Source organism: Peromyscus eremicus, chromosome 15, assembly GCF_949786415.1.
Source record: "Peromyscus eremicus chromosome 15, PerEre_H2_v1, whole genome shotgun sequence".
Lineage (NCBI taxonomy): Eukaryota > Metazoa > Chordata > Mammalia > Rodentia > Cricetidae > Peromyscus > Peromyscus eremicus.
In genome coordinates, this window is record NC_081431.1 from 66493378 (window position 1) to 66518089 (window position 24712).

A 24712-nucleotide genomic window follows, 5' to 3' on the forward strand; every position below is an offset into this window, starting at 1 on the left:
ATTATGTAAGCGCCAAAGGGCCTGAATTTGATGCCCGGGACACATACTTTAAACAAATCCATATGTGGTGGTACATGCTTATAATTCTTTGGGCAAGATGGATGGTTCCTGGGAAACAATATCTGAGGTTGATCTCTGGTCTCCACATGTATACACACACACACACACACACACACATACACACACACACACACACACACGGGAGAGGGGGGCTGAGCATGGGGGCTGGAAGCTCAATCCATGGTCAGAGACCTGTGGTGATACAGGATATTATGGTAGATGCATGTGAAGAAGTAGAGCCCCTCATCCATAGCCGAGAGCGAGCGAGCGAGAGAGAGAGAGAGAGAGAGAGAGACAGAGAGACAGAGACAGAGACAGAGACAGAGAGACAGAGATGACAGAGACAGAGACAGACAGATAGACAGAGACAGAGAGAGACTTTGATTTCAATAGCTCTTTATTCATGGATACAGTAACTAAAATAGCTGTCAGAACAATTTTGTCCAAAGCGAAACGGTGTCTGTCACATTCACCGTAGATTCTGTATGACCTCCACGTAGTCACCCAAAAGGACTCCCAGGATAGTGCAAGCCTGAGAGTTCTTACACCCGAGCCATCTCCTAGCTCAGGGGACAAGAACCCTTTCTGTGGGAGGAGTTAAGGAAAAACTATGCACTCAGATCTGGGCTCGAAGTTAACGGCTGGACTACGGGCCGCACATGCTAACCCCACTTCTCTGGGCCTGTGTTGCAGGGATCATGTACCGGAAGTCGTGTGCATCGTCAGCAGCCTGTCTCATCGCCTCGGCTGGGTACCAGTCCTTCTGCTCCCCTGGGAAACTGAACTCCGTGTGTATCAGCTGCTGCAACACTCCTCTCTGCAACGGGCCGAGGCCCAAGAAAAGAGGCAGCGCTGCCTGGGCCGTCAGGCCAGGGCTCCTCACCACCGCCCTGCTCTTCAACTTAGCCCTCTGCCTGGCACACTGCTGAAGCTAAAGGAGACGCCAACCCCCGCTGCATCATCTCTCTGGCCCGCACTCTCGCCTCCCTGAGCCTCTTCTGGGTGTCCTTTTATTCTGGGTAGACAAAGGGGTCCTTTTGTTCCCTTTCAAGTAACGCAAGATTGCCATGCACAAACACTTTGTAAGCTCTGAAGCAATTCAGTCTGAATTTCCGTGTGTAGTTGAAGAAAAAGCATAGCAAGGAAAGCCCAGATCTTCCTGTCCCAATCCGTGCAGCCACCGCCAAGGCCAGCCTGGAAGAATCAGCCCTTAGAAGTCACTGAGATCTGCGTCTGCCCTTCCCAAAGCCTCGAGCTTCCATTCTGTCTCTGATAGGAGTCACAGTCTATTGGGGGACTGCTGTGTGAAGGTGACTTCGCTTTTGTGGGAGGGAAGAGCCAGTTTCTGCTCAAGGCTTCTGAACTCGACATTCACACTTCTTGCTCCTGTAAACCATTTTCTGTGGTGGCATCAGCTGGTTTGGTCTCTGAGTCAGTCTGTGGTGACTCAGGACTCAAGGGCTGGGGCTTAGCCTCTCCGGGCCTGGCCTCGGCCTGAAAAGTGCTTAAGAAGACCTTGTTAGTTCTCCGGGAGGAAGAGTTCCGCCGGGAGGCTAGGAAGATGAGGGGACTGCGGACTGAGCTGGTGCTGGCCTTGGCGGAGCTGAAGTGGGCACGCAGGCGTTTCTCCTGGTTGGCGTGCTGCAGAGTCAGCCGGCAGCAGAGCACCTGCCAGAACACCTTCCGGAACTGCTGAGAGGACACGTTGTAGAGGAGAGGGTTGACCACGGAGCTGAGGTAGAAGAAGGTGTTGGAGAAGGGGAGAAGGATCATGTAGGCCCTGAAGTACGGCTTGGTCCATTCATCCTTGGGTCTGGCTGCAGCCATGATCCGCCGCACCTGATTTGGCATCCAGCACACGGCCAGTGTCACCACGATCAGTCCTGGGCAGGCAAGAACAGGAGAGAAAAAGAGATGGGGGAGAAAAACAGCATGAGAACAAAAATAAATAAATAAAACCCATAAAATATTCAGCCCTTGGTTCTGTTGCTTACTGGCCAGGAAACGGTACCAATTTTTCAGTGCTGTGCTTGACGGCTTCTTTTTGCCACCGGCAAAGGAGAATTTAATGCTGCTTCAAGCTCAGGGGACTTGGCTATGTTAAAGAGCGCTAAATGCTTTCGACAGTGTATTTATACCTGTGGATGCCCGTTAATTTTCAAAATGTTTTCATTGTTGCGCGTGTATCCAGAAAATATCTCATGTTGGCCATAAATCTGGTTTTGTCTTTTTGTTTCTGGGTAGGCCCATAAGCTATAGCCATCCTAGGTGAAATGGTATTGTTTTGTACACAATGACTGAACGAAGAAGACCCAGTGACATTCTTAAGTCAAATGGGGGTTGTTTCTCTTTGGTTAAACAAATATATTTCATGACAATGAGTTTGCATCCAATTTCAAGAGAAGCCAAATCAGGGACAGATTATTATAGAGAAGTCAGTCCCCCTCTTTGTGCATGAGACACCAGCTGTCTGGACAGTCATTTGGATGCCCTGTGCTTGAGTTCTGCCTTACATAACCACAGCCACTTCTACAGTTCTGACAAACTGAAATCGGCAAAACAAGACATTTTACATAGACATATATATGTAGATGAAGTAATATATAAATATATGTCCCCAAAGATATACACACCTCTAGCCATGATGCTTCTATCTATTTCAGTAAAGCATTTTCGGAACCAATGCCCCTCCTACCTTCACATGGGAAAACAAATGATCCCGAACACCCAAATCTCTGAAACTCATTTTGTGTACAGACAGGGGCACACCCTCTGCCTCTGTAGCACTGAGCTGCAGTGTGGATGGCCAGGAGTGAGGAGGTCCTACAGAAGAGGGAGGTACTCAGCTCACCCCCTTCCAGACACTCATTTGGATGCCCCACGCTTTCGTTCTGGCTTACATGATCACAGAGTCTTCTATACTCTGACAAACACCTGGAATCACAAGATGGCGAGACTTTACCAACAAAGCGAGAAAAATAAGCCTTGGGAATCTTTTGGGGCTTTCTCCTTTCTCAGGAAGCTGAGCAGCCAGAGCAAAAATTCCCACGAGAGGGGCTGATATCTTAAAGCAAGAATCTGATAGGATCAGTGAGATGGATGGTCAGCAGTTAGGACCTAAGTTCTGTTCCGAGTACCCACATCAGACAGATCACAATGGCCAGTCACTCCAGCTGCAGGGGGATCTGACACCTTCTGGCCACCTCAGCACCTGCAGTCCTGTGCACACTCCTCCCCACACATACAAAATTAAACGTAAATTTTTTTTTTTAATTTTGCATTTTACAAGTGTTTCTTCCCACTCTGTCATCAATTTTCTAGGAAACTACGGAGAAATAACAATTGGTAGTCACTATTTCTTGCCTAGAGTAGATGGTAAATAGATCATTAATTAATGGTCCAGGGCATGCAGACATGCTCATGAGCCCAAGGTTACCCCGAGTATCCTGTGGCTGATGGAGGAGGAGACCTTGACCGTTCATAACTCAGCTGCCCCCAAAGACAAACCCTCCAAACAAACCATCTGTCAGCAGGGAGGGCCTGGGAAACTCTGGTCCTTTGTGAATTCCTAAGGATTTCTTCTGCCAGGGCTTTGAGATAAAAACCAATCTGCTTGTTTCTTCCCTTTGAATTTGCTTTCCTGAGAACAGTCAGTAAATCTAAGAATAAAATAGGCAACGCAACATATTGATCCAATGAAAGAGCAAAATAAATAAATAAATACTATCTCGAGTCAAGAGCAGATTCCAAATCACCTTGTTACCACTGCTGGATAAAAACAGCAAAAACAGACACTTCCTGATTTAAAAAAACAAAAACAAAAACAACCCCCCCCCCAAAAAAAACAAAAACAAAAAAAAACACTTGCACAGGAAACTGGGACTTTGAGGAGCTCCCACCCACCCAAGCCAGATTTGTTTTGAAATTGTGTAGTTCTGAGTTCAGTATTGATTGTGAAGAACAGATGCTTGACTATATGAGGAAGCTACATGTTTTCACAAAGCTTCATGTTTGTTTGTTTCCATCACTGAGTTTTGCCGAACAAGTGTAGCCATGATCTGAGGATGTGTTTGTTAGAACATGGAAATGGAGCACACAGCTTTCTGTGCACGCTCTGCCACATGGTGGGAAGTTGCTCTCTGCAGATCTAGAAAGCTGACTAGGAGCTCCTTGTACCTCCCACAGGCTGAACATGGCATAGCTCTGAGAGCCAACCAGGAAAAGAGTGAGAGAAGGCAGGGTGGGAAGGGAAGAGATGTTGGGGAAGAAGGAGAGGCACATCAGGACGGAGGGGGAGAGATGTTGGGGAGGAGAAGGAGAAGCGTCCTAAATCTCCTTCCGCAGTGCATTGCCCTCTGTTCTCCTCATCACCTGCTTACCCATTCTTTCGTTAGCTTCCTGCATGCGCTTGCTTGCTCAGCCCCAACCATCCTTCATCATCATCCCATCGAAAGAAGGAGATTTTAGTTTAGTTTTGTTATGTTTTTTAAGAAGAAGAAAAGAAAGAAGAGAAGAAAGAGGAAGAGTAGGAGGAGGGGGGAGAAACCCAGTGTCCAGGTAGACGAAAAGGGATGGGCCAGACTGTGATCCGGAGCTTGCTTTGTAGTTTCAGCCAGAATTTGTGAAATTGAAATGAGATAGCAAACGGCAGCTGGGTCCATTTGAATGAGTAGCAGCAAATGGGAGAAAAGATCAGAGTTCCTCCATGAGAAGGAGCCTGGTAAGGAAGCTAGGCTTTCTGGCTGTGGAAGTAGGCTGGTAGGACAATGAGTTCAGACTTGGAAGAAGAAAGACAGAGTGTGAATAGAAATGGATGGGTTCTAACCGGTACAGACAAGCAGGTCTAGACATAGACCATGGAGCTGGGAAACTAGCTTCCTCCACTCCAGCTTCTGTGCTGGGCACTTACTCCTCACATGGGGTTCTCTTCTCCTGACAACCCAGAGAGGTCAATGCAGTCAGGATCTTCACTTAACCTGCCCGTCTCCCAAACCTGTGATGCAGGATCCCTTGTCCTCTCAAGATGCAACACTGTCAATGTCTCCTATCTTCAGTTTGTTAAAGAAACACAGGCTATATGGCTACAGAGGTGGCTTAGCTGTTAAAGTGCCGGCCTCCCAAGAGTTCAGGTCTCTGGTACCCACGTGGATGCTGGATGGACAGGATAGAGTCCACCTGTAGTGCCAGCCTTGGAATGTGGACACTAGGGGTTCCCAGAGCAACATGGGTAGCAAGACTAGCCAGATCGGTGAGCTCTGGGTTTGACTGAGAGGCCTTGCTTCAGTGAATAAGGTGGAAGAGTTAATTAACAAGGATCAAGAACTGGACGTCAACTTTAGGCCCTCACAGGTGCGCACATATGCCCACACACAGGTGTCAACATGCCTATGCAAACATGCATGCATGTACATGCACATACCATACACAAAGAGACAGACCTGAAAATGGAAGGAAAAAAAAAAACAGGCAAGAAAGAAGTCATTAACTGTGACCCACATATATTGCCACTCTACCCACTGAAATAACAGAAGCCATACATTTAATTTAAAGTTCTTCAAGCACATTAAAAATGACATCAGTGGCAACACATTTTGATTAATTAATTGATTTTTTTTCATTTATTTTATATACCAGCCATGGTTTCCTCTCCCTCCTCTCTTCCCATTCCCTCCCCCAACCTCCCGATTAACCCCATCCACTCCTCCTCCATTCAGAAAGGGGCAGGCCTCCCATAGGAGCCAACGAAGCAGGCCACATTGAGTTGACTCAGGACCAAGCTCCTCCCCCTGCATCAAGGTTGGGCAAGGTAACCTAGCATGGAGATTGGGTTCCCAAAAGCCAGCTCAAGCGCCAGGGACAAGTCCTGATCCCACTGCTAGGAGTCCCACAAACAGAGCAAGCTACACAATTGAGTGACAACAATTTTTATAATGCTACTTAACTCACACACATATATAACTGGATTTCTTATGCAAGTAAAATATGGAATCACTATGAAAATATCATTGGTGAGATTTTTTTTATTCTTCACTCACCCCTGCCCCTTACTAACTCCCTAACATGCACACAGTCAGCACCAAGGACCCTCCTAAGTAACCTGCATTTGCAACACTACCAAGCATTGCTGAACTGGATTTCTGAATGTGTATCCCTGACTACAGTGTAGGCTGTTTCGCCAGCCTCTCACTAACCTTCCGTAAAAGTGTTGGTCACATTATTCAACGTCTACATTGTTCTGAAAGTATAAAAATGTCTTCTGCATGTCCCATCCCAAACTCTGACTCTCGGGAACACACAAGTCATGCCAACTGCCTGGCAGAGCTGTTGACGTATCCTTCCCCCACCTCAACTGGAGGTGAGAAAAATGGCTTCCACTCTGTGTTTAAAATGATAATTTTGTTGTAGGGAAATGGAAATCTGGATCTACAAGGTGCCACCAATGGTCGTCTGAGTCATGTGCCCACAGGCAGTGTGAGAGTTCAGTTAGCCTTCCTAGAACAGGAAGCCAACCAGCCCCTTTGTGCAAAATTTATCAATTCACAATGACACGTAATTGTTCATTGTTACATTTGAAAAAAAAAATTGGTCCTTTTCTGCAACACACTGTTGAGACTAAATACCGTACCTACCATGTCCAGAGGTAACTTCCTATTTTGGCTGTTTGAAATTGATTCAACTCCAGTCCCAGCTACTCTATAGCTAACACAATGCTTTAAAGTCTTATTCATGGCTTAATGGAGTGCATTAAAGATTTGACTAAATTTATGTTTGGCTGCAATCAATTTAGACTTGTGTATTACATTTGGGGGAAAAAATCTATACTGCTTTGGTCTGTGTGGTGCAGCATGGAGCCCACGTATAAACAGCGTGAGTGTGAACTTGAATGAAGACTGGCGAATTGAACCCTCTCACGTAGAGCGGGTAAACTGTCTTCACTGGATTATTAATGGGTCGGTATTATACCCCAGACAGCACTGAGCTTTGGATTTTGAAATACTTTCATATCTTATCTGCTTCTCCACATAAAGCACGTCTGGTTTTGCTCCTCCATCACCACAATAAAGTGACAAGACCCATTAGACAATGACTCACACACATCCTTGGCAGAATGATGTCTACAAACGAGGTGCAGGGCTGGAGAAATGGCTCATTGGATAAGGCGCTTGCTGCATGAGTGTGGGAACTCAAGTTCTTCTCCAGAACCCACATAAAGCTAGATGCCATAGCATGTGCGTGTGTAATCCCAACATTCCTGCTGCAACACAGGAGGTGGAGACGGGAACATCCCTGGAACCTCCCAGGCCAACTAGTCTGGTTCGTGCAGTAGCGAGATAGAAAGCCCATCTCAAAAAACAAGGTGGAAGGCAAGGACCAAGGCACCCGAGGTTGTCCTCTGACCTCCACGTGCAATGTGTTCCCTGGCGCTGGCACAGCTACACTGGCACACATGAACATTGTCCTAGTTTGCTTTCTGTGTTGCTGTGATAAACACGATCAAAAGCAACTCGAGGAAGAAAGAGATTATTTCATCTTAAAGGCTAGAGTCTGTCATCAAAGGGAGCCAAGGCAGGAACTTATAGCAGAAACCATGGAGGAAAGCTGTTTATGGATTTGCTCCCAGCTCTACGTTCAGCTATCTTATATAATGAAGGCCCCCATTACTCCCAAAGATGGCAGGAGAATGACCACCAACCCAAATCATCACCGCAAAATTAAAGCAAGCAATTAATTAAAGCGAGCTTTCTTATTCGTGTACACGAGCTCCCTCCCTGCTAAGGCAGGGTTCAGAGATCAGCATGGGATGTAAGGAAGACAAGGTTTTTACAGCTCAGGGATAGGGGGTTTCCAAGTGGGGGATTTAGCAGACAAAACAGGCAGGACTACAGGAGTGGAGGATAAGCATAACAAGTTAGTCCCAATGACCTCCTGAAACAAAGAGGTGATTGCAAGGCGGTCGTAACAAGGCAGCCAGAACAACCTTTTGAAACAAAGGTAGGGTTGCAAAACTGTTATTACAGCTTCTTGAAACAAAGATACTGTTGCCATTTCATGGAATAGGCAGTACAGAACCATTTGTAGTTATGATTACAGGTGGGGCATAGCCCAATCCTAGAGAAACAGATTTAATTACAAGCAGGAATGAACCTAGTTTGTCTTTACTATAAGATGACTTTCAAGCCTAAGATGGAGGCAGGCTGGTTCATCAGCCCATCTGCCTCAGGATGGTACCACCCACAGTGGGCTGGGCCCTCCTCCATCAAGTAGCAATCAATAAAATCTTCCACAGACACGCCAACAGGCCAGCCCGATGGAGGCAATTCTTCAGTGGAGGTGTCTCTAAGTTGTGTGTCAGATTGACAGCTGAATCTATGACAGTCACACACACACAAAGATTAAAGAAACTCTCACGCTAAAAACAGAAGCAATGCAGACGTCTAACTGCACACCCTGGGTGTGGTGGCATGCATTTGGAATCCCAGCACTGAGGAGATGGTGGCATCTCCACAGCTCTGGGGGCCGATGGCTTGGTTTAGTTTTCACAGATTCATTTGGATCTGCAGCCCTGGACACGGTGGTATTGACTTATCTAGGACTATGCTCTCCTATCTCCCCTCTGACCTTTAAGGTGAAGGTCATTATCAAGTATATCCCTGTGGTCATCTCAGAGTCTCAGGAGAGAACATCTCCTGTCACAAATGAGGACACTAAGCCCAAGTGGTTTGTCCAATATCTCAGGCCCAGAGCACAAGACTCCCTATTCCATACTCATAGCATTGAGGCACCCTACCTTTGACTACCAATGGAGGCTTTTGTGCTATTGCAGTTTGTGGGGGAGAGTCCAAATTTAGGCTCAAGTGTTGACTTGTCAGCATGGGATGCGGTGAAAGAGACATCTATACAACTGATCATAGTCCATGTTAAAACTCAGTGCCCCTCAAAGAAGCGTTCGTTGAAATTCTTAGGTGCATGATTTCCACCCAAAGGAACATGAAACTCCAACCTGGGACCGCCAAGAGTGTTCAGAATACAATGTGACTTTGGAGCATGTGGTGACTTGGCCTACAAGGACTCTATCTATCTGTCCATGCATCCATCTGTCATCTATTACCTCTCTATTCCTCTGTCCATTCACTTATGCATCTGTCATCAGCCGATCTATCATCTGTCATTTATCTATGTATATATGTATCTATCATCTATATATCTATCATCTATTATTTATTATCATTTATCTATCTTCCAGTCAGCCAGTTATCTATCATCTATTAATTTGTTCTTCTGACCATCCATTTTTCTAACACTGGCCTATCTATTATCTATCTATCTATCTACCTATCAAGAATCTATTCATCTATTATCTGTCCCTCATTTGTCATTCATCTGTCTCTCCATTCACTCATCCATCATCCATCATATCTTTTTATCTGTCCACCCAATCTTCCATTCATCTATTATCTGTCATCTAGCTAGCTGCCTAGCTATTATTGATTTCTCACTTGTCTGTCTACCTACTTATCTGTCCATCTATCTAACATTAGTTCTTATAGAAAAATTGTTATTAAGCCAGGTTTGGTGGCATCATTTGTAATACCAGCACTAAGGAAGTGGAGATAAGTGGATCCCTGGAGCTTATTGGCCAGCCAGCCTAGCCTATTTGGGCCAATTAGAGACCTCAGCTTAAACCTGAAGTCTGGTGCCTGAAGAATAATACCCAAGGTTGTCTTCTGGTCTCTGCATGCATGTACACATGAATTTACACTCAGACAAATATGCACAAATACACAGAAGGGTGTTATTTACTAGTATTGACCAAGTAAAAAAGATCTGGAAACTTATATCTATCCTCAGAAAGGTGGTTTGTGTGATTTGAACAAATCCCGAAGAGTTCCTTTCCTACCTGTGTCAGAGGTCCACTTTACTGAGCTATAGGAACCTTGTGAGTGCAGTGGGCAGGCTACTATGGTCATTTTGCCTCTTCCCTACCCACTCCTACTTTCTAATATAACTCTGGTTACAGTGCATAAGGACTAAATATTTCATTATTTCTGTTAGTTTGTTTGTTTCCCCGTTTATACTCCCTGGAATGGCCTTATTCATGCAGGAGACACCGCTTGATTGACAGTGTTCTATTATGGACACTGTCCTAGGCATAGATGTTGAGAAGAACAAGGTAACCTCAGCCTAGTTTGTTCAGAACCATGAGAAAGGTCAAAACAGAAGGTTGAGCCAGCAAAAGCCAGATTCTAACCAACTTTCCCACAAACAGGAACAACCAGTTTTTTTTTTTTTTTTTTTTTTTGAAAGGGCAGAAATGTCAACTTGACACAGCCTAGAGTCACCTAAGAAGGAAGTCTCAACTGGGGCATTACCTATGAAATGGGCCTTTGGGAGACTGTTCTGATTATTAATTGATAAAGGAGCACCCAGTCCACTTTGGGAGGTACTATTCCCTCTTTAGGTGGTTCTGAGATGTATCGAAATCTAGCTAAGCATAAGCCTGTGAGTAAAGCAACAAAATGTGCCTTCATGGTTTCGGCTTTAAGTTCCTCCTTGAGATCCTGTCCTGACTTCACTCAATGAAGTGCTGGGAACTGGAATGATAAGCCAAATAAATCGCTTCTTCCTCCAAGTTGCTTTTGGTCAGGGTGCTTTATCACAGCAACAGGAAAGAAAGTAGAAGAGAAGGACCAGGGAGATGGGTCAGTCAGAAAAGTGTGCAAACCTGAGGAGCCACGTTAGGTCCCCGCACGACGTAAAAGTCAGATGTGCTGACAGTATAGGGAAGCGGGGTGGGGGATGGGGGTGGGGGAGGAGGGTGGGGGGGAGGGGTTGGGTATGGAAGGGAGACAGACGGTGGCTCACTGGCCAGTCAGCCTAGCTTAACCAGTGAGCTCCAGGTTCAGCGAGAGACCAAAAGAGCAGTGGAGGAAGGACATCAACATTGACCTCTGGCTTCTGCATGTATGTGCACACGCACGCATGCACGTGCGAGCACATACACACACACACACAGAGAGAGAGAGAGAGAGAGAGAGAGAGAGAGAGAGAGAGAGAGAGAGAGAGAGAGAGAGAGAGAGAGTCTGGAAGAAAGCAACCTAGGCCAGGCAAGACTTAGTAGTGCTCAGAATTGGGGGGTGAAATGGTAGCTTATCTTCTGGGCCTGGCAAGGCTCAGCAGGGCTGCAAAAAGGGCTGAGGGAGGCAATGGGAACCCAGCATGGTTAGAGAACACTCCACCAGGCTGTGTGGACTATAAATTAACTTGCATATAGTAGGGTGAAGGAACATTTGCTATCAACTGACATTTAAATCGCAATTGCCAATGGAAAGTAAGCATATGGTTAGTTGAATGAAGAGCCAGAGAGAGACAAATAAACCCCATAAAAGGTTTTAACGCTTTTCCAATTTATACGTTAGTGCTTGCCAATCTGCTTCCACATGCTATCGAGGCATTGATCTCACTCCCTGACCTTGCCTGACCCAGGAAGCCCACCTTGGGTTTAGTCTCCAACTTCTGAGACAATGGTTCTCACACAAGAATAAGAGAAATAGATAGCATCAGCACGTGGAACTTTTTAAAAATGCAGACTCTTGGGGCTGGGGTACCAACTCAATGGCTCAGTGTGCTTGCTTTGAAAGCATAGGATCTGAGTTCAATCGTTCAATCCCTAGCATTCACGTGAAAATCTCAGGATGGCAGACCGCACCTCTAATCACAGTGCTGAGGAAGTGGAGACTGGCAATAGCTGGGCCTTGAATGGTCAGACAGCTCATCCTATTTGGTGAGCTCTAGGCCAGTCCTGAAAAACTGAAGTGGGTGACTCCTGAGGAAAGAGCCATCTAAGGTTGTCCTCTGTCCTATACACACAGTCACACACACTTATGGGATCCTTAGGTCTGACCTAGACTCACTAAATCAGGCTTTGGAGATGTGGGCTCCATGATTTGGAATTCATAAGCCTTTGGGAAATTGTGTTGCTCACTCTTTCTAGTTGGAGAGTAATAATGTAAGACACACAAAGTGGGACTGGACATCAGTGGGCTCTGGATGGGCTCTATCTCTCTCTCTCTTACTTGCCTTTGAGGTACTTCATTTTAGCACACATCTGCAGTGTGAGCTGCAGTAACTAAAAACAGCCTCCCTCCTGTTCATCTCCTTGACAACCACCTGTCCATCTTTGATCCTGTTCTTCATCACCCTTATGCTCTCCATTCTCCCTCTGTCTCCATTTCCCCATTCTCTTCTCTCCCATCTCCATTTCTCCTCTTTGTTTCCATGGTTCTCCAATATGTAAAGCATGGACACCTCCCTTTTCTCTTCTCTCCATCCCCCTCCCCAACTTGCCCTCTTTTATCTTTTCCAAGTTTACAACTGCAACTTTAAAAGCACACACATCATTTTCTGGAGTGGCCTTGAGGAGGACACTGGGTCAGTGGCTCAAAGGTCATTGTGGTCTAAAGAACCGTGGCTACAAAAACAGTGATCAGCACTCATTGCTAAATTTGCCAAAGAAAAGAAGAGGCGTGTGGGCTACAATGGGAAGAGGAAATAGCTGGCCATGATGTAAAGACAATCCAGCTTTACCTCTGCTGGGTATGCCAGCTGCACATCCCCTATCGACGAGATGTAGTCAGCCATGAACCCAAGGCACCCATGCTATAGGGCCAACTCCACATCCTGTGTTCTCGAACCCTGTTCGACTTGCTTATAACTCCCATAGCGACCTCTAAGTTTGGTAATCTCTGTTTAAACAAATTGGTCTGATTGCCCTCTTTCTTACTGAGAAATGCTGTTGGGGTGAAGATGGAAAACACTCCCAGGGTTTGTTTTCAGAGAAGAGCACAGACCATGGCCTCAAAAGGATGCAAACGTCACAGATGGCTGCTTCCATCCATGAAGACAGATGGTTGAGTGTCCCATCCTTGTCCTGGGAATTTGATGGAGCCCAGGAAAAACCTCTCTCCCCAAGATGGTCTATCTACCATGTGGAGGCCAAAGACATCCCAAAATGGGTCACAGGTTCTAAATGGCCTATAATTTGCTAAGCAGTCTCATTCTCATTCTGTGCTATAAGCTGAGGCTCAAGATGAAAACTATAAATCTCTACAGTAGCAAATATGTATTTCAAAAATGAGCCCTCTTGTCTGGGAGCTGAACATCCACTTGACCTCAAAGTCAATGGCTCTCTGGGTCGTCGCTGTGGTTCACTGCCTGGGTTCCTCCACGAGGCATGGTAAATGAACAGCTAGAACACGGCGGGCAAATATTTTCTCTGTGCATCTTAACCATATATAGATTTCTACAAAGCAGACTGCTCCGGGGATGCTGAGAGTAAAGTCCTCCATTGTAGCGTGGCTGCAAAAGCCCACAGTGATTGCTCAGCATGAGAACCCAACAATTTCTTCTCCAGTCACACACAGCACAGGAGTGGGTGGAAGGAACCGGGGCGCGATGCCCTGCAAGCCTGCTGAGGAAACTGTGTACCATTTAAAGAGAAGCTCACAGCTGGTGCAGCCACCAGAACAAATCTCCTCTTACCACCTGGGCAGGAACAAGCCACATTAATACTGATTAATGGCTAAAAGCCTGCCCTTTTTTTTCCTTCTTAAATTTTAGTGTCTCATGTAATCCCGAGCTGGCTTTGAACTTGCTGTGTAGCCAAGGATGACCCTCCACTTCTGATCCTCCTGCTTCCACCTCCTGAATGCTGGGAATGAAGACATGCACACCACCATGCCCACTTCATGTGGTGCAGAGTGTCACTTCCAGGTCTGGTATGAGCCTGTATGAGCATGGGGGTGCACGCATACATGTAAAGGCTAGAGGTTGATATTGAGTGTATTTCTCAGTTGCTCTTAGCCTGTCTTTCAGACTGACCCTGACCTCACACAGAAGTAGCTAAACTGGCTGGCCACTGAGCCCCTGGCCAGCCTCCTGTCTCTTCCTCCCCGGTGCTGGAATTACAGCTGTGCACCACCCACACCTGGATTCTGTGGTGTGAAACTCCGAGCCTTGTGCTCGCATGGCAAGCACTTGTCTGACTGAGGCCAACCCTGAACTACAGCACTTTCTCATAGAATGTTGTTGCCTATAAATAGTAAAGAGTGAAAATCACAAAAGGCTGGCACTGAGCAGACTTCAGAGATCCATACATTAGTGAAACAGAATCCCCACAGCAGTGGGATGAGATAGCTGACATGCGCAGGTCAGGAGTTCAGGCTTCCCAGTGTGTGCTGCCTACACTCCTGGGGGCTCCCTGGGAGTAGAGCTAGCCCATAATGGAGAAGCAGTAAGGGAGTTTAGGGATGTGGAGAAAGATCAACGTGACAGCACACTGCTCCTATCCCCTATTCTTTCCTGAGATTCCTGGATGGGCCCCAGAGCCTGGGAGAATCGCGGCTAAGGTCCCGTGACTGGGAGAGAGGAATAGCTAACTAAGGCTGCATGTATCAGACCAGGGGTGGAGGTGGGGGGGCATCAGAGAGAACGGTTGCACCACGAACTTTCTCCTGGGGGTTTGGGAGTGGTCTCTCTGTTGCTAGCCTGGCCCAGAAGAGAGGATGGGGTTCTGAAAGGCTTGGCACTGAGAACTGTGGGTAATCTGTGTTATACAAATAGTAAACCAGGCTTCAGTTACTACATCTTGCTCCTGCTGTAGAATTAGTACCAAAGGTTAACTGCCAAATGTGGCTTCTGTTCTTCCCGATCTAAACATGGGGTGTGTGAGACAGCTCAGGAGCCATACCACTGACAGGGGGGTGAAGCAGACGGTGTTTCTCACAGCTTGGGAGGCAGCTTTAGCCTTAAGTCTCCTCTGATGCTAACTCTTCTTGTGCTTTCTCCACTAAAACCCATTCCTTTCCCTGCTTCTTGCCAATTCGGCCCCACGGGGTGCAGCAAAGGTCAGTGGATGAAACAGGAGACTGAACACCACACTCCCCAAAGAGACCTGTTAAAGGATGTTCATTTATATCAGAATAATTCACCAGACCTTCAAGTCCCAGTCCACCACAAAGACACCACAAGGCTCAGCAGCGAAGCTGGAGGCCAAGGCCTGGAATGGACGCTTCATGTGTGACCCAGAGGGGTAGAGAAATGAGTCCATGGTTCAGGCAGAGGGCCACTATGTCTACCCTCTATGCTGGATGGCCTCAGGGAAAGTAAGGCTGGTCACCGTAACTCTGAATTGCCATTGGAGCACAATTAGATCTTCTCAGGAGGGATGTGGAAGAAGGGAACATGAGGATGGGAAGACTGGCTCCCATTCTACCTGAAGCCAACTACTGGTATACCAAGAAGGAATCCCTGGCCACGTCCAAATTTGCTTCCTTCTGACATGGGAAGTGCTACCAGCAAAAACATTCCTAGATCCTCTTCTACAAAACAGAGATAAAAACAACCCCTGAGAAGGTTAAACGAGACAAGGGAAGCCTAGTAGAACACCTGCTACCTCGTAAGGGACACTGTTGGTTATGACTACCAGCACCATGGCCATTTCCATCTCTGCACTCTCCTCCAAAACAACCACACCACCGCTACGACCACATCTACAGTCATCCCCATATCACTTCCACCACTTCCATCGCTGTGACTGCCTCCAACATATCTCTACCTCCTCCGCCACCACTGTGGGAGAACCTCCACAGTCAACTCCACCTCTACCTCCGCCATCATATCCTTTTCTACCACCAATACTGTGAAACCATGTCCAGAACAACTCCACCTCTACCTCCACCATCATTATTCCCGCCTCCACCTCCATTGTATAACTATATCCACAATCAACTCCACTCTATTATCATCACTTCCACTAATATCATCACCAGCTTCACTATCATCTCTGCCTCTACCATCATCTCCACCCTGACCATCCTTTCCACCTGTACCACCACCACTGCCCCGACCATCATTTCCACCTCCACCATCATCTCGGCCCTGACCATCATCTCTGCCCCGACCATCATTTCCACCTCCATCATCATCTCGGCCCTGACCATCATCTCTGCCCCGACCATCATTTCCACCTCCATCATCATCTCGGCCCTGACCATCATCTCTGCCCCAACCATCATTTCCACCTCCACCATCATCTCCGCCCCGACCATCCTTTGCACCTGTACCACCACCACTGCTACTGGCATCTCCACCTTGTCTCGACTTAGAGAGCACAAGCATGACACTCATCTCCATCATTATCACCTCTGCTACGACTTTCATTATCATTACCATATCTATTCCCTCATCCACCATCACTGCCATCTCCACTACCTTGCTACCAGCACCATATCACAAGGTGGCTCCTTCAGGGACTTCGTTAGGCTCATCTCAACTCCAGACTCACAGATAAATTCCAGAAAAATTCCTCTCCCTGCTATTAATAGCAGAGCGAGGACCAGAACTTAGATCTGATTGACAGCCCAGAGGTCTCTCTACTGCCTGGAAATGGAGCACCTACTACTCTGCCCTGAGGCCTTAACCCACTTACCAACCCCCAATACACACACACACACACACACACACACACACACACACACACACACACACACACTTTGATTTTAAAGTATAGGAACTGGAAATTGATGGAAGACAGGCGTGTATGTATGAAGAGAAAAACAATCCAAATCCCAGGAAGACTGGGTCCACGAACCCTCCCTCAACTTCCTGTCATCACAGAGTTTCTGAAAGAGGGATGACAAAGCACAGAGATGCTCCAAAACTGTCTAGGCTCCTAGTTAATTGCCCAAGAGAGCCTTCCCTCCAGCGACCTTGGCCCTTGCTTCTCTACCCCATCCTTCACTCCACGGTCCAGGGGAAGGGAAAAAGATGTAACAGCCAGATTTGAACCCCAGCCCCCACCACCACCACTGACTAGCTGTGTGACCACGGGCTTGTATTTCTGGGGAGTTGATAAAAGAACAGCATCCATTCCATTACCATTTGGAGAGCCCAAGGACATGTGTGCACATGAAGCGCTGAACACAGCAGTCACTGATGAACAGCCACGCACGGTACTTATTACACAGTCCAGTTGGCGGCCCCAAGACAGACGCTGCTCTACGGAACACAGTGCATGTATTGCAAACAGGACTTCTGGCTGCTTCTAATGAACTTACACTTACACAGTTAACTTATTTGTGTGTATGTGTTCATGTGTTCAGGTCCGTATGCACCTTGAGCACTTGCATGTGGAGGGTTAGAGGACATCTCAGGTGATTGTCCCTAGGCACTGTTCACCTTTTCGCTTGTTTGAGACTGGAAAGGCAGGCTAGGACGCCTAGCCAGTGGGCTGCAGGGATCCTCCCATCCCCACCTCTTCAGTGCTGGCATTACAAGAGATGCTGTCACACCCAGCTACTTCACGTGGGTTCTGGGGCTTGAACTTGTGTGCTCCAGCACTTCACTAGCTAAACCGTCTCCCTAGCCCTGTCCTTGTTCCCTTAAACCTTACCCAAAGTCCCCACTAGATCCCCCACTATTTGCTCTCATGGCCAATATGCCGTTAAGAAAGTGAGTTAAATGACCTACCAAGTCCATACAGCAGACTAAACAGCAATGCCAAGGGCTTGACCCCTACCACCCCGTCCAAAATCCTTACACTTAAGCCCGCTGCCCCCAGTCCACCCCCTTCATCCTAGAAGCATGCCAGGGGACCTAAGATGAGATGTTCCCTGAGTCTCTGTTTCACATTAAGAGAATTCAATCACCAAATGGCCACCAGTTCAGAAAGGGACCTCTTCATGTGAACGTCACAGTAGAGAAGAAACTCAGCTGTGAAGAAACCAAAGCACTCTGATGCATCCTGTGACAGGGCATTGTCATGAAGGAGCCACAGCCAACACAGCAAACTTCCTTTTTCTGGAAAAGCTCAATGAAATTCAAAGAATACAACCAGCTTTGACTAATGGCCCAGCAGGCAGCAGGTGAGAGCTTGCAGTGTTTACTTTTGAGGGCATTTACTTTATGACAAAGAAGAACCCTTATCCCATGCCCCAGCCTCACTGCGATGCTGAGAAAGGGACTTTCCTATGAAATTTTTTTTTAATTTCTGTGTGGAAGGTCCATTCTCATCCATCCTGGGCTGCCTGGGCCCCTCCTTATGAATGGAATCTAAAATTCAGTCTGAAAGAACATTAGAAAGTGAGTTCGGCTCCCCGTTATCTGTCCATCTCATGTAAGTGAGCAGTGAAATTCCTGCAAAAACTTTAATCAGATGATGGGAAAGATGCCAGTAAAGGGCACACACAAAAGCGGGGCTCCTACTGTGCCTGATTCACAGCCCAAGGTCCCCACTGGAATCTGTAGGGCTCCAGAGAAGGTGGAGGAGATGGTACCAGCTTCTGAGATACACTTTTGTTTCAGAACAATCGGGTGAGGATGCATTCCTGTTAATGGCTTGAAAGCAAGGTGATAGTTGGCGTGGTAGGCTAAGAATAAATCCCTATTGGTGGATTCTTCTATCAATAAGGGCAGAAAAAAATCTTTAATGAAATAGCCTCACATAATTGAGAGCATTAAGTGCAATTTCTCCCAACCAAAGGCACTAGTAAGTGATGGAAGTCTACATTATCACACACGGTAAGTACCTTGTGGCCATGAAACGTGTGATCCTGTTCTTGCTTTTAAACCCATCCCTCTTCTGGCTTCTCATCACTGAGTGGCAGACTGTCTGCATGCTTTCCTCAGCTCCCTCCTGCTCATCATCTCTTTCCCTTCTGAAGGGCATACTCATCACTTCGGATTGATCTGCCATCCCTCTAGGGATATGTAACTTCCAAGTATGAACTCCAGTCTCAAGAGATACCCACAGCTAGCTGCTTCTAGCAAAGTGGTTCTTAACTTTCCTAATGCTGAGACCCTTTAATACAGTTCCTCAGGTTGTGGTGATTCCCCCCACCACAACAACAATAAAATTATTTTCATTGCTACTTCATAACTGTAGTTTTGCTACTGTTATGAATTGTAATGTAAAAATCTGTGTTTTCTGATGGTCTTAGGTGACCCCCGTGAAAGGGTCATTCAACTCCCCAGAGGGTTCATGACCCACAGGCTGAGAACCTCTGCTCTAGAGGGAAGATCTGTGATTCCCTTGGAAGGCCACCTCCTGGCCTGTGACTGGTGAAGAGCAGAATTCTCCCTAATCCCTGTCACAGACCCTGCCTAGTACCATACAAAAATCTGCAGGTCCCTCAGGTTTGACATGATAACAAACATACAGCATTCTTCACCAAATCTGGGAAACATTGGAGACAAATAAGGAACAGTAGGGCTGGAGAGGTGGCTCAGGGGTTACAAAGTACACTGTTCTTGCAGAGGACCAGGCTTGGGTTCCCAGCACCCACATCTGGCAGCTCACAGCCACCTATATCTCCATCTACAGGGGATCCACTGCCCTCTCCTGGCCTCTGTGAGCACCTACACTCACATGCATACACACGAACACACACTTTAAAACAAAACAAAAAACCTTTTAGAAGAAAGTCAAAGAAGACTAAAGATTTCCTCCAGGAAAATGAACCCAGCCCAGAAAAGAGAGACTGGGATATCGAGACAGCTGAACCTCTTGTATATGAGGAACTCTGAACTCCACCAGAAATAAGTGTTCCCCAGGGCAAGGCAATACTTGAGGGAGACCACCAGCAAGAACAGAACCAAGGTGGAGGAGTCGAGTCTCTGTCCTGAGACGTCACTGAGATGGGGAAGTGAATAAATCACAAACCACAAAGAGAGGAATGGTAGGCATGACCCGGCGCACGTTAGAACTGAGCACCATCAGCAAGCCAGAACATCAGGCTGGCAAGATGGCTCGGCGGGTAAGCTGCTTGTCATGTAAGTGTACAGACCTGAGATTTGATCCCCGGAAAGCACATAAAACCGGGCTTGGGAGTGGTAGCATTCACCTGTAATCTCAGTGCTCCTGAGGGGAGATGGGAGGCAGCTAGACCAGGGTCCTCGGTAGCAAACCCAGAAACCCTGTCACAAGCAATGTGAGGACTAATGCCCGAGGTTGTCCTCTGACTTCTGCATATGTGCTACACATGTATGTGCCTGTACTCACGCCCATGTGTTAGTTACTGTACACACACGCACACACACGCATACACGCACGCGCACGCGCACGCACGCACGCGAGCATAACTCCAGAGCAGCCTTGGGATAAGTGTGTGTCTGCACAGACAGGCACCCTCCCTGTCACTAATTTTGCCTTGGCTAGGTCCAGACTGGTCCAACCCCACAGTGCTTCAACCACAGTTAAGGGAGGCCACGTGCTGGTGACAGAGGCTTCCCCAAGGCCATCTGGATGGACAGAGGAGAGGGGCGAAGTAGGGCCTAGCTTGGACCATTTTCTCTTCCCCTCAGCTTCAGCTGGTTCTTTCAGCTCTGACTGCCCCAGGCGCTGAAACTCCAGTTTTGATGGCAGCACTGGGGGTGTGTGTGGGGGGATCCTTTAGGATCAAATGGCCCTCTTCAGTGACCAGTATGTGACCCTGAGGAGAAAGTTATTGACCCTCCTGTCCTTGTTTTCATTGATTTTGAAATTGAGAGATGAATATCTTCCTTGCTGGATGAGTGGAAGGAATATGAAATGAGATTCATGTCAATAGCCGGTATATTGATAATCAATCAACATTTTTTCCCCTCTTTACCTAAACTCTGGGTTTGAGGCAAGACAAAAGAGAGTCCTGGTTACTCTGGTGGTTCATCTATGGGTTTCTGCCCATTGTGGCATCTGGGTGGTAAAGAAGGCACTAATTTTCTACCTGCCTGGAATTAACTCATCCTTCTCTGCTAAAAGCATCTGTTTGTGTGTAAGTGTGTGTATTACGTGAATTTGGGTGTGTGCATGAAGGTGTATGCATGCTGGAGCATGTGTGTCAAGGCCAGATGACAACCCTGAGGATTGGTCCTGACCTTCCCTCCTGTTTCTTTAGGGTTTCACCACTGTTTGTACTAGGCCAGCTGGCCAATGACTTGCAGAGATGCTCCTGTCTCAGCCTCACATCATCTCATAGGGTTACTGTCTATGCTATGCAGTAGCATAGGCCTATGCTGCTATACCTGGATTTTACATGGGTTTGGGGGATTTGATCTTAGGTCTCATGCTTTCATGGTAAACACTTTGTCCACTGAGACATTTCCCCAATCCTCTGCTAAGAGCATTTCCTGTTCCTTTGGGCATCTTTACCTTTGACCCATCCTCCCCTCCAAAGACAGATATCTAGTGAAGCAGTGGATAACCAGGGTCCTAGGGGCTAGATTCATCCCTGATGAACATGGGACTCAAACCAGACGATGCAGAGGAAGACTGGGACAAGTGCTGGAAGTCCCAAAGTGCAATTCTCAGCCGAGCTTGTTCACTCGGAAAAATGCAAGTCTGTAAGCCGTAGTTCACGACTTCCCCAACACAGGAGGACTGCTATGGAGGTTCCCCTTAGCCAAGACAAACAGGTAAAGAAATCAAAGGAGCAAGTTGTGGGGAGCAGGGTGAACACTTGGAATCCCAGCACTCAGAAGGCTAAAGCACAGGCATCATGAATGGGTCAAATGTGGTAAGGTCTACTTATAGCCTTCAATCACAAGAGCTAGCACATTTCTTACCTTCTGATTTTTTGAGATAGGATTGCATGTGGTCCATCAGAACCTCAAACTGTATGTGTATCCAAGGATGAAGATGACCTTGAACTCCGGGGTCCTCTTGCCTCCCCCTCCTCAGTGCTGAAGCTACTGTTGAAGTCACCACAGTTGGCTTTCTCTTGGCTTCAGTGGTGGTGGTGGTGGTGGTGGTGGTGGTGGTGGTTGTGGTTGTACTTTTGCTGAAGCCAAACTGAATATAGTTATCTTGTGTGTGTCTGTGCACATGTTCACATGTATGTACTTGTGTGTAGGTGTATGTGCCCATATGTGTACCTGTAGAGACCAAAGAGTGACATCGGATGTCTTCCCCAACTGCCCTCCACACTGTTTTTGAGACAGGGTCTCTTCTCTAAATCTGGAATGTGTTTTGGACTAGAGTGTCTGGCCAGCAGGTTCCAGGGATCCTCCTGTGTCTACACCACCACACTTGGGTCAGAGTCCTGCACAGCCACACCTGGCTTTTTCCTAGGTACCCAAACTCAGGTCTTCATGCTTGCACAAGAAACACTGTAATCACCAAGCCATCTTCCCAGCCACAACTTCAAATGGTTTTCTTTTCCTTCTAATCCCGAGTTCCAACTACAGAGATTTTAGTTTAGTGGCACACAGAAGGGACTATCAGTTGGCGAAGTGAATACCACTCAACCATTCAGGCATACCCGGAACCCCCTCCAGCTGTAACAAGATATACTTTTGCCCATTGGAAGTGAGAGAGAAGTGGACAGGGATGCCTGCTCTTCATCACGTAAACCATAGGGGTTGTATCTATTCAAAGTGCAATTTCTCTCCTTTCTCTTTATTGATTAAAAAAAGAAACTCGATCCTTCCCTTCCATAGGAAATCTATGCTTACTTGTTTCTTGTTACAAAACCCAGCCGCCCCTTCTCCTACCTCCTTCACGGTATCGTCAAGTATAGAGCTTCGTGTTGGAAGCTGGGCACAGAAAACACTCCAGCAGAGCCTTTGCTATTTGACCAAGGAGAAAGCTGGAGACAGGTGGTTAGCCAACAGCCCCACAGGCTGAGTCCTCTGGGTTGAGGCCAGGTCTCTCAACCCCTAAAGCTGTAGGAGACACCAGTGCCTCTCAGTGACCTTACACATGGCCAAAGGAAGCCATGGCTTGATTTACCGGTGAGCACTTAGGTAAATGCCTTTAGAGATTGGAGGCTTTGCATCCTATTGAGCTGTGTCCTAACCGCCCCTATGACCTTGGGGATGCCATTTAACCATGCCGGACTTGCTTGTTCATTATTAAAATTAGGGGGCTGAACTAAGAGGCCCATAAAATGTCAGAAGTTTAATGAACCTAAGAAAGCACAGGCAGACAGAAAGCTGAGTCAGCACCACGAGGAAGCAGGAATCTACTCACTGTTGGGCTCTAAAGGTGAATACCTTCAGACGTGCAGGCGGAGAAGGAGCTGAGGGTGTGGCCGAGCTGTACACTGAAGATCAGCCTCCATCTCCACGTTCATCCTTCTAGAAGTACTTGGTACCGTGGAATTTGCCTTCCGAAATTATATTAGCTACTTCTCTCATCGCTGTGACAAAACCCTCGACAAGAAGCAATTGAAGGAAGGGGGAGGGGTTCGTTCTGCCTAACAGTTGAGGGGATACCATCCATCTTGGCGAGGAAGGCGTGGCGAGGAAGGCGTGGCAGCGGGAACAAGAGACTGGCGGGCCACATTGTATAAACAACCAGAAAACAGATTAAAAGTAAACAGGAAGTGGGGCTGGGCTCCAAAGCCCACTCCCAGTGACCCACTTCCTCCAAAAATTCTCTGCCTCCTAAACATTCACGTCTTTCCCAAGCAGGGCCACCATCTGGGGACCTACAGAGGTCATTTCACATCTGTGGCAGCACAAACCTCTGTGACACGGGGACACCCTATCTCTAGGCTGCCGATGTTTGTTATCACCTTTGCCTGGATTCTGCTCGGCCCAGTTTATTTATTTATCTTTCCACTTTTACTCCCTAACCTGATCTGGAATCAACAAGGAACTCTCAGCATATAGAAAAGAAAAAATCCCATAAAACAAGGAAAATGCAGACGATCCAGTCAGGAAAAATACACAGGAGATGTGAACAGGCACTTCATATGAGTTTATCCAAATAGCTAAACTAATAAAGCAAACACAAGCTGGCTGTGATCACAAGTGTCACATTAAAAGTCTGTGGCAGGCCAGGAAGCTGAGTCAGTGGGTAAAGTGCTGGTCTTATAAGGATGAGAACATGAGTTCGATGCCCCAAACCCACATTATTTCTATAAAACTAGGCATGGTGAGACATGCTTATAGTCCCAGTGGTGGGAAGGCAGGATCTTTGGGGCTCCCTAGCCACCTAATCTAGTCTACCCAACAAGTTCCAAGCCAGTGAGAGGCTCGGTCTCTAAAAGACAGGTGGATGGTGCCTGAGGAATGATTCCCAAGGTTGTCTTCTCGATTCCACATATCTGTATGTACAGATACAGACACACACACCTTCACACAAACACACACTGTCTCTCTTGTGCCCATGACACCTCTTCCTGCTTCCCCTCCTGTCCCCCACTACAGATCAGGGACAGGAGAGCACGCTCATAGTTAGGTTCAATGTAGACCCAGCATCCTTAGGGTACCTGAGCAGTATAGCCCAAGGATGCTTCCTGTTCTTGGCATTCTGTGGCTATAGCTAGAAGCCTTCTTGCTATTAGAACAAGGAATCTCAAAGGTTGCAGTGAATGGATTAACTTCTCTAAGATCTCCTTCAGGGTTTACAGTTGCAGTCTTCACAGTGACCTTGGAAAGCAGGCATCCTTAAAGCCAATTCGCATGAAAAATGGGGCCCAAACATCAGTCTGGAGTCAGAGTCTGGTCCTAAAGCTTCCTGTCACTGTTCCCTTCACCCATTACATCTCTCAGCTGCCAGACTTGCACCCCAAATGACAACTTGACAAGTATTAGCAGGGAAGATCTTGTGTCCATGCCTGAATGGTTACAAGAGACCCTCAGGCACTGGCTGTCCCACAAAAACCTCCTAAGG

The 24712-nt window shown here is 47.1% G+C and overlaps 2 protein-coding genes across 3 annotated transcripts in view; one reads left to right on the top strand and one right to left on the bottom strand.

Annotated features, from left to right (window-relative positions):
• Nucleotides 1-2275, top strand: part of Lypd1 (LY6/PLAUR domain containing 1) — a 41560-nt gene extending 39285 nt beyond the window's left edge. For both annotated transcript variants that reach the window (XM_059280553.1, XM_059280554.1), the window contains one exon: nt 754-2275. In XM_059280553.1, coding sequence (XP_059136536.1) covers nt 754-989 — 236 coding nt within the window. In that variant the 3' untranslated portion in view covers nt 990-2275. The remainder of the gene's footprint in view (nt 1-753) is intronic.
• The window catches only part of Gpr39 (G protein-coupled receptor 39), a 201834-nt gene continuing 177561 nt past the window's right edge, over nt 440-24712 (bottom strand). Inside the window, exon 2 of the mRNA XM_059280552.1 lies at nt 440-1943. Within this exon, the coding sequence (XP_059136535.1) occupies nt 1432-1943 (512 nt within the window). The 3' untranslated portion in view covers nt 440-1431. The remainder of the gene's footprint in view (nt 1944-24712) is intronic.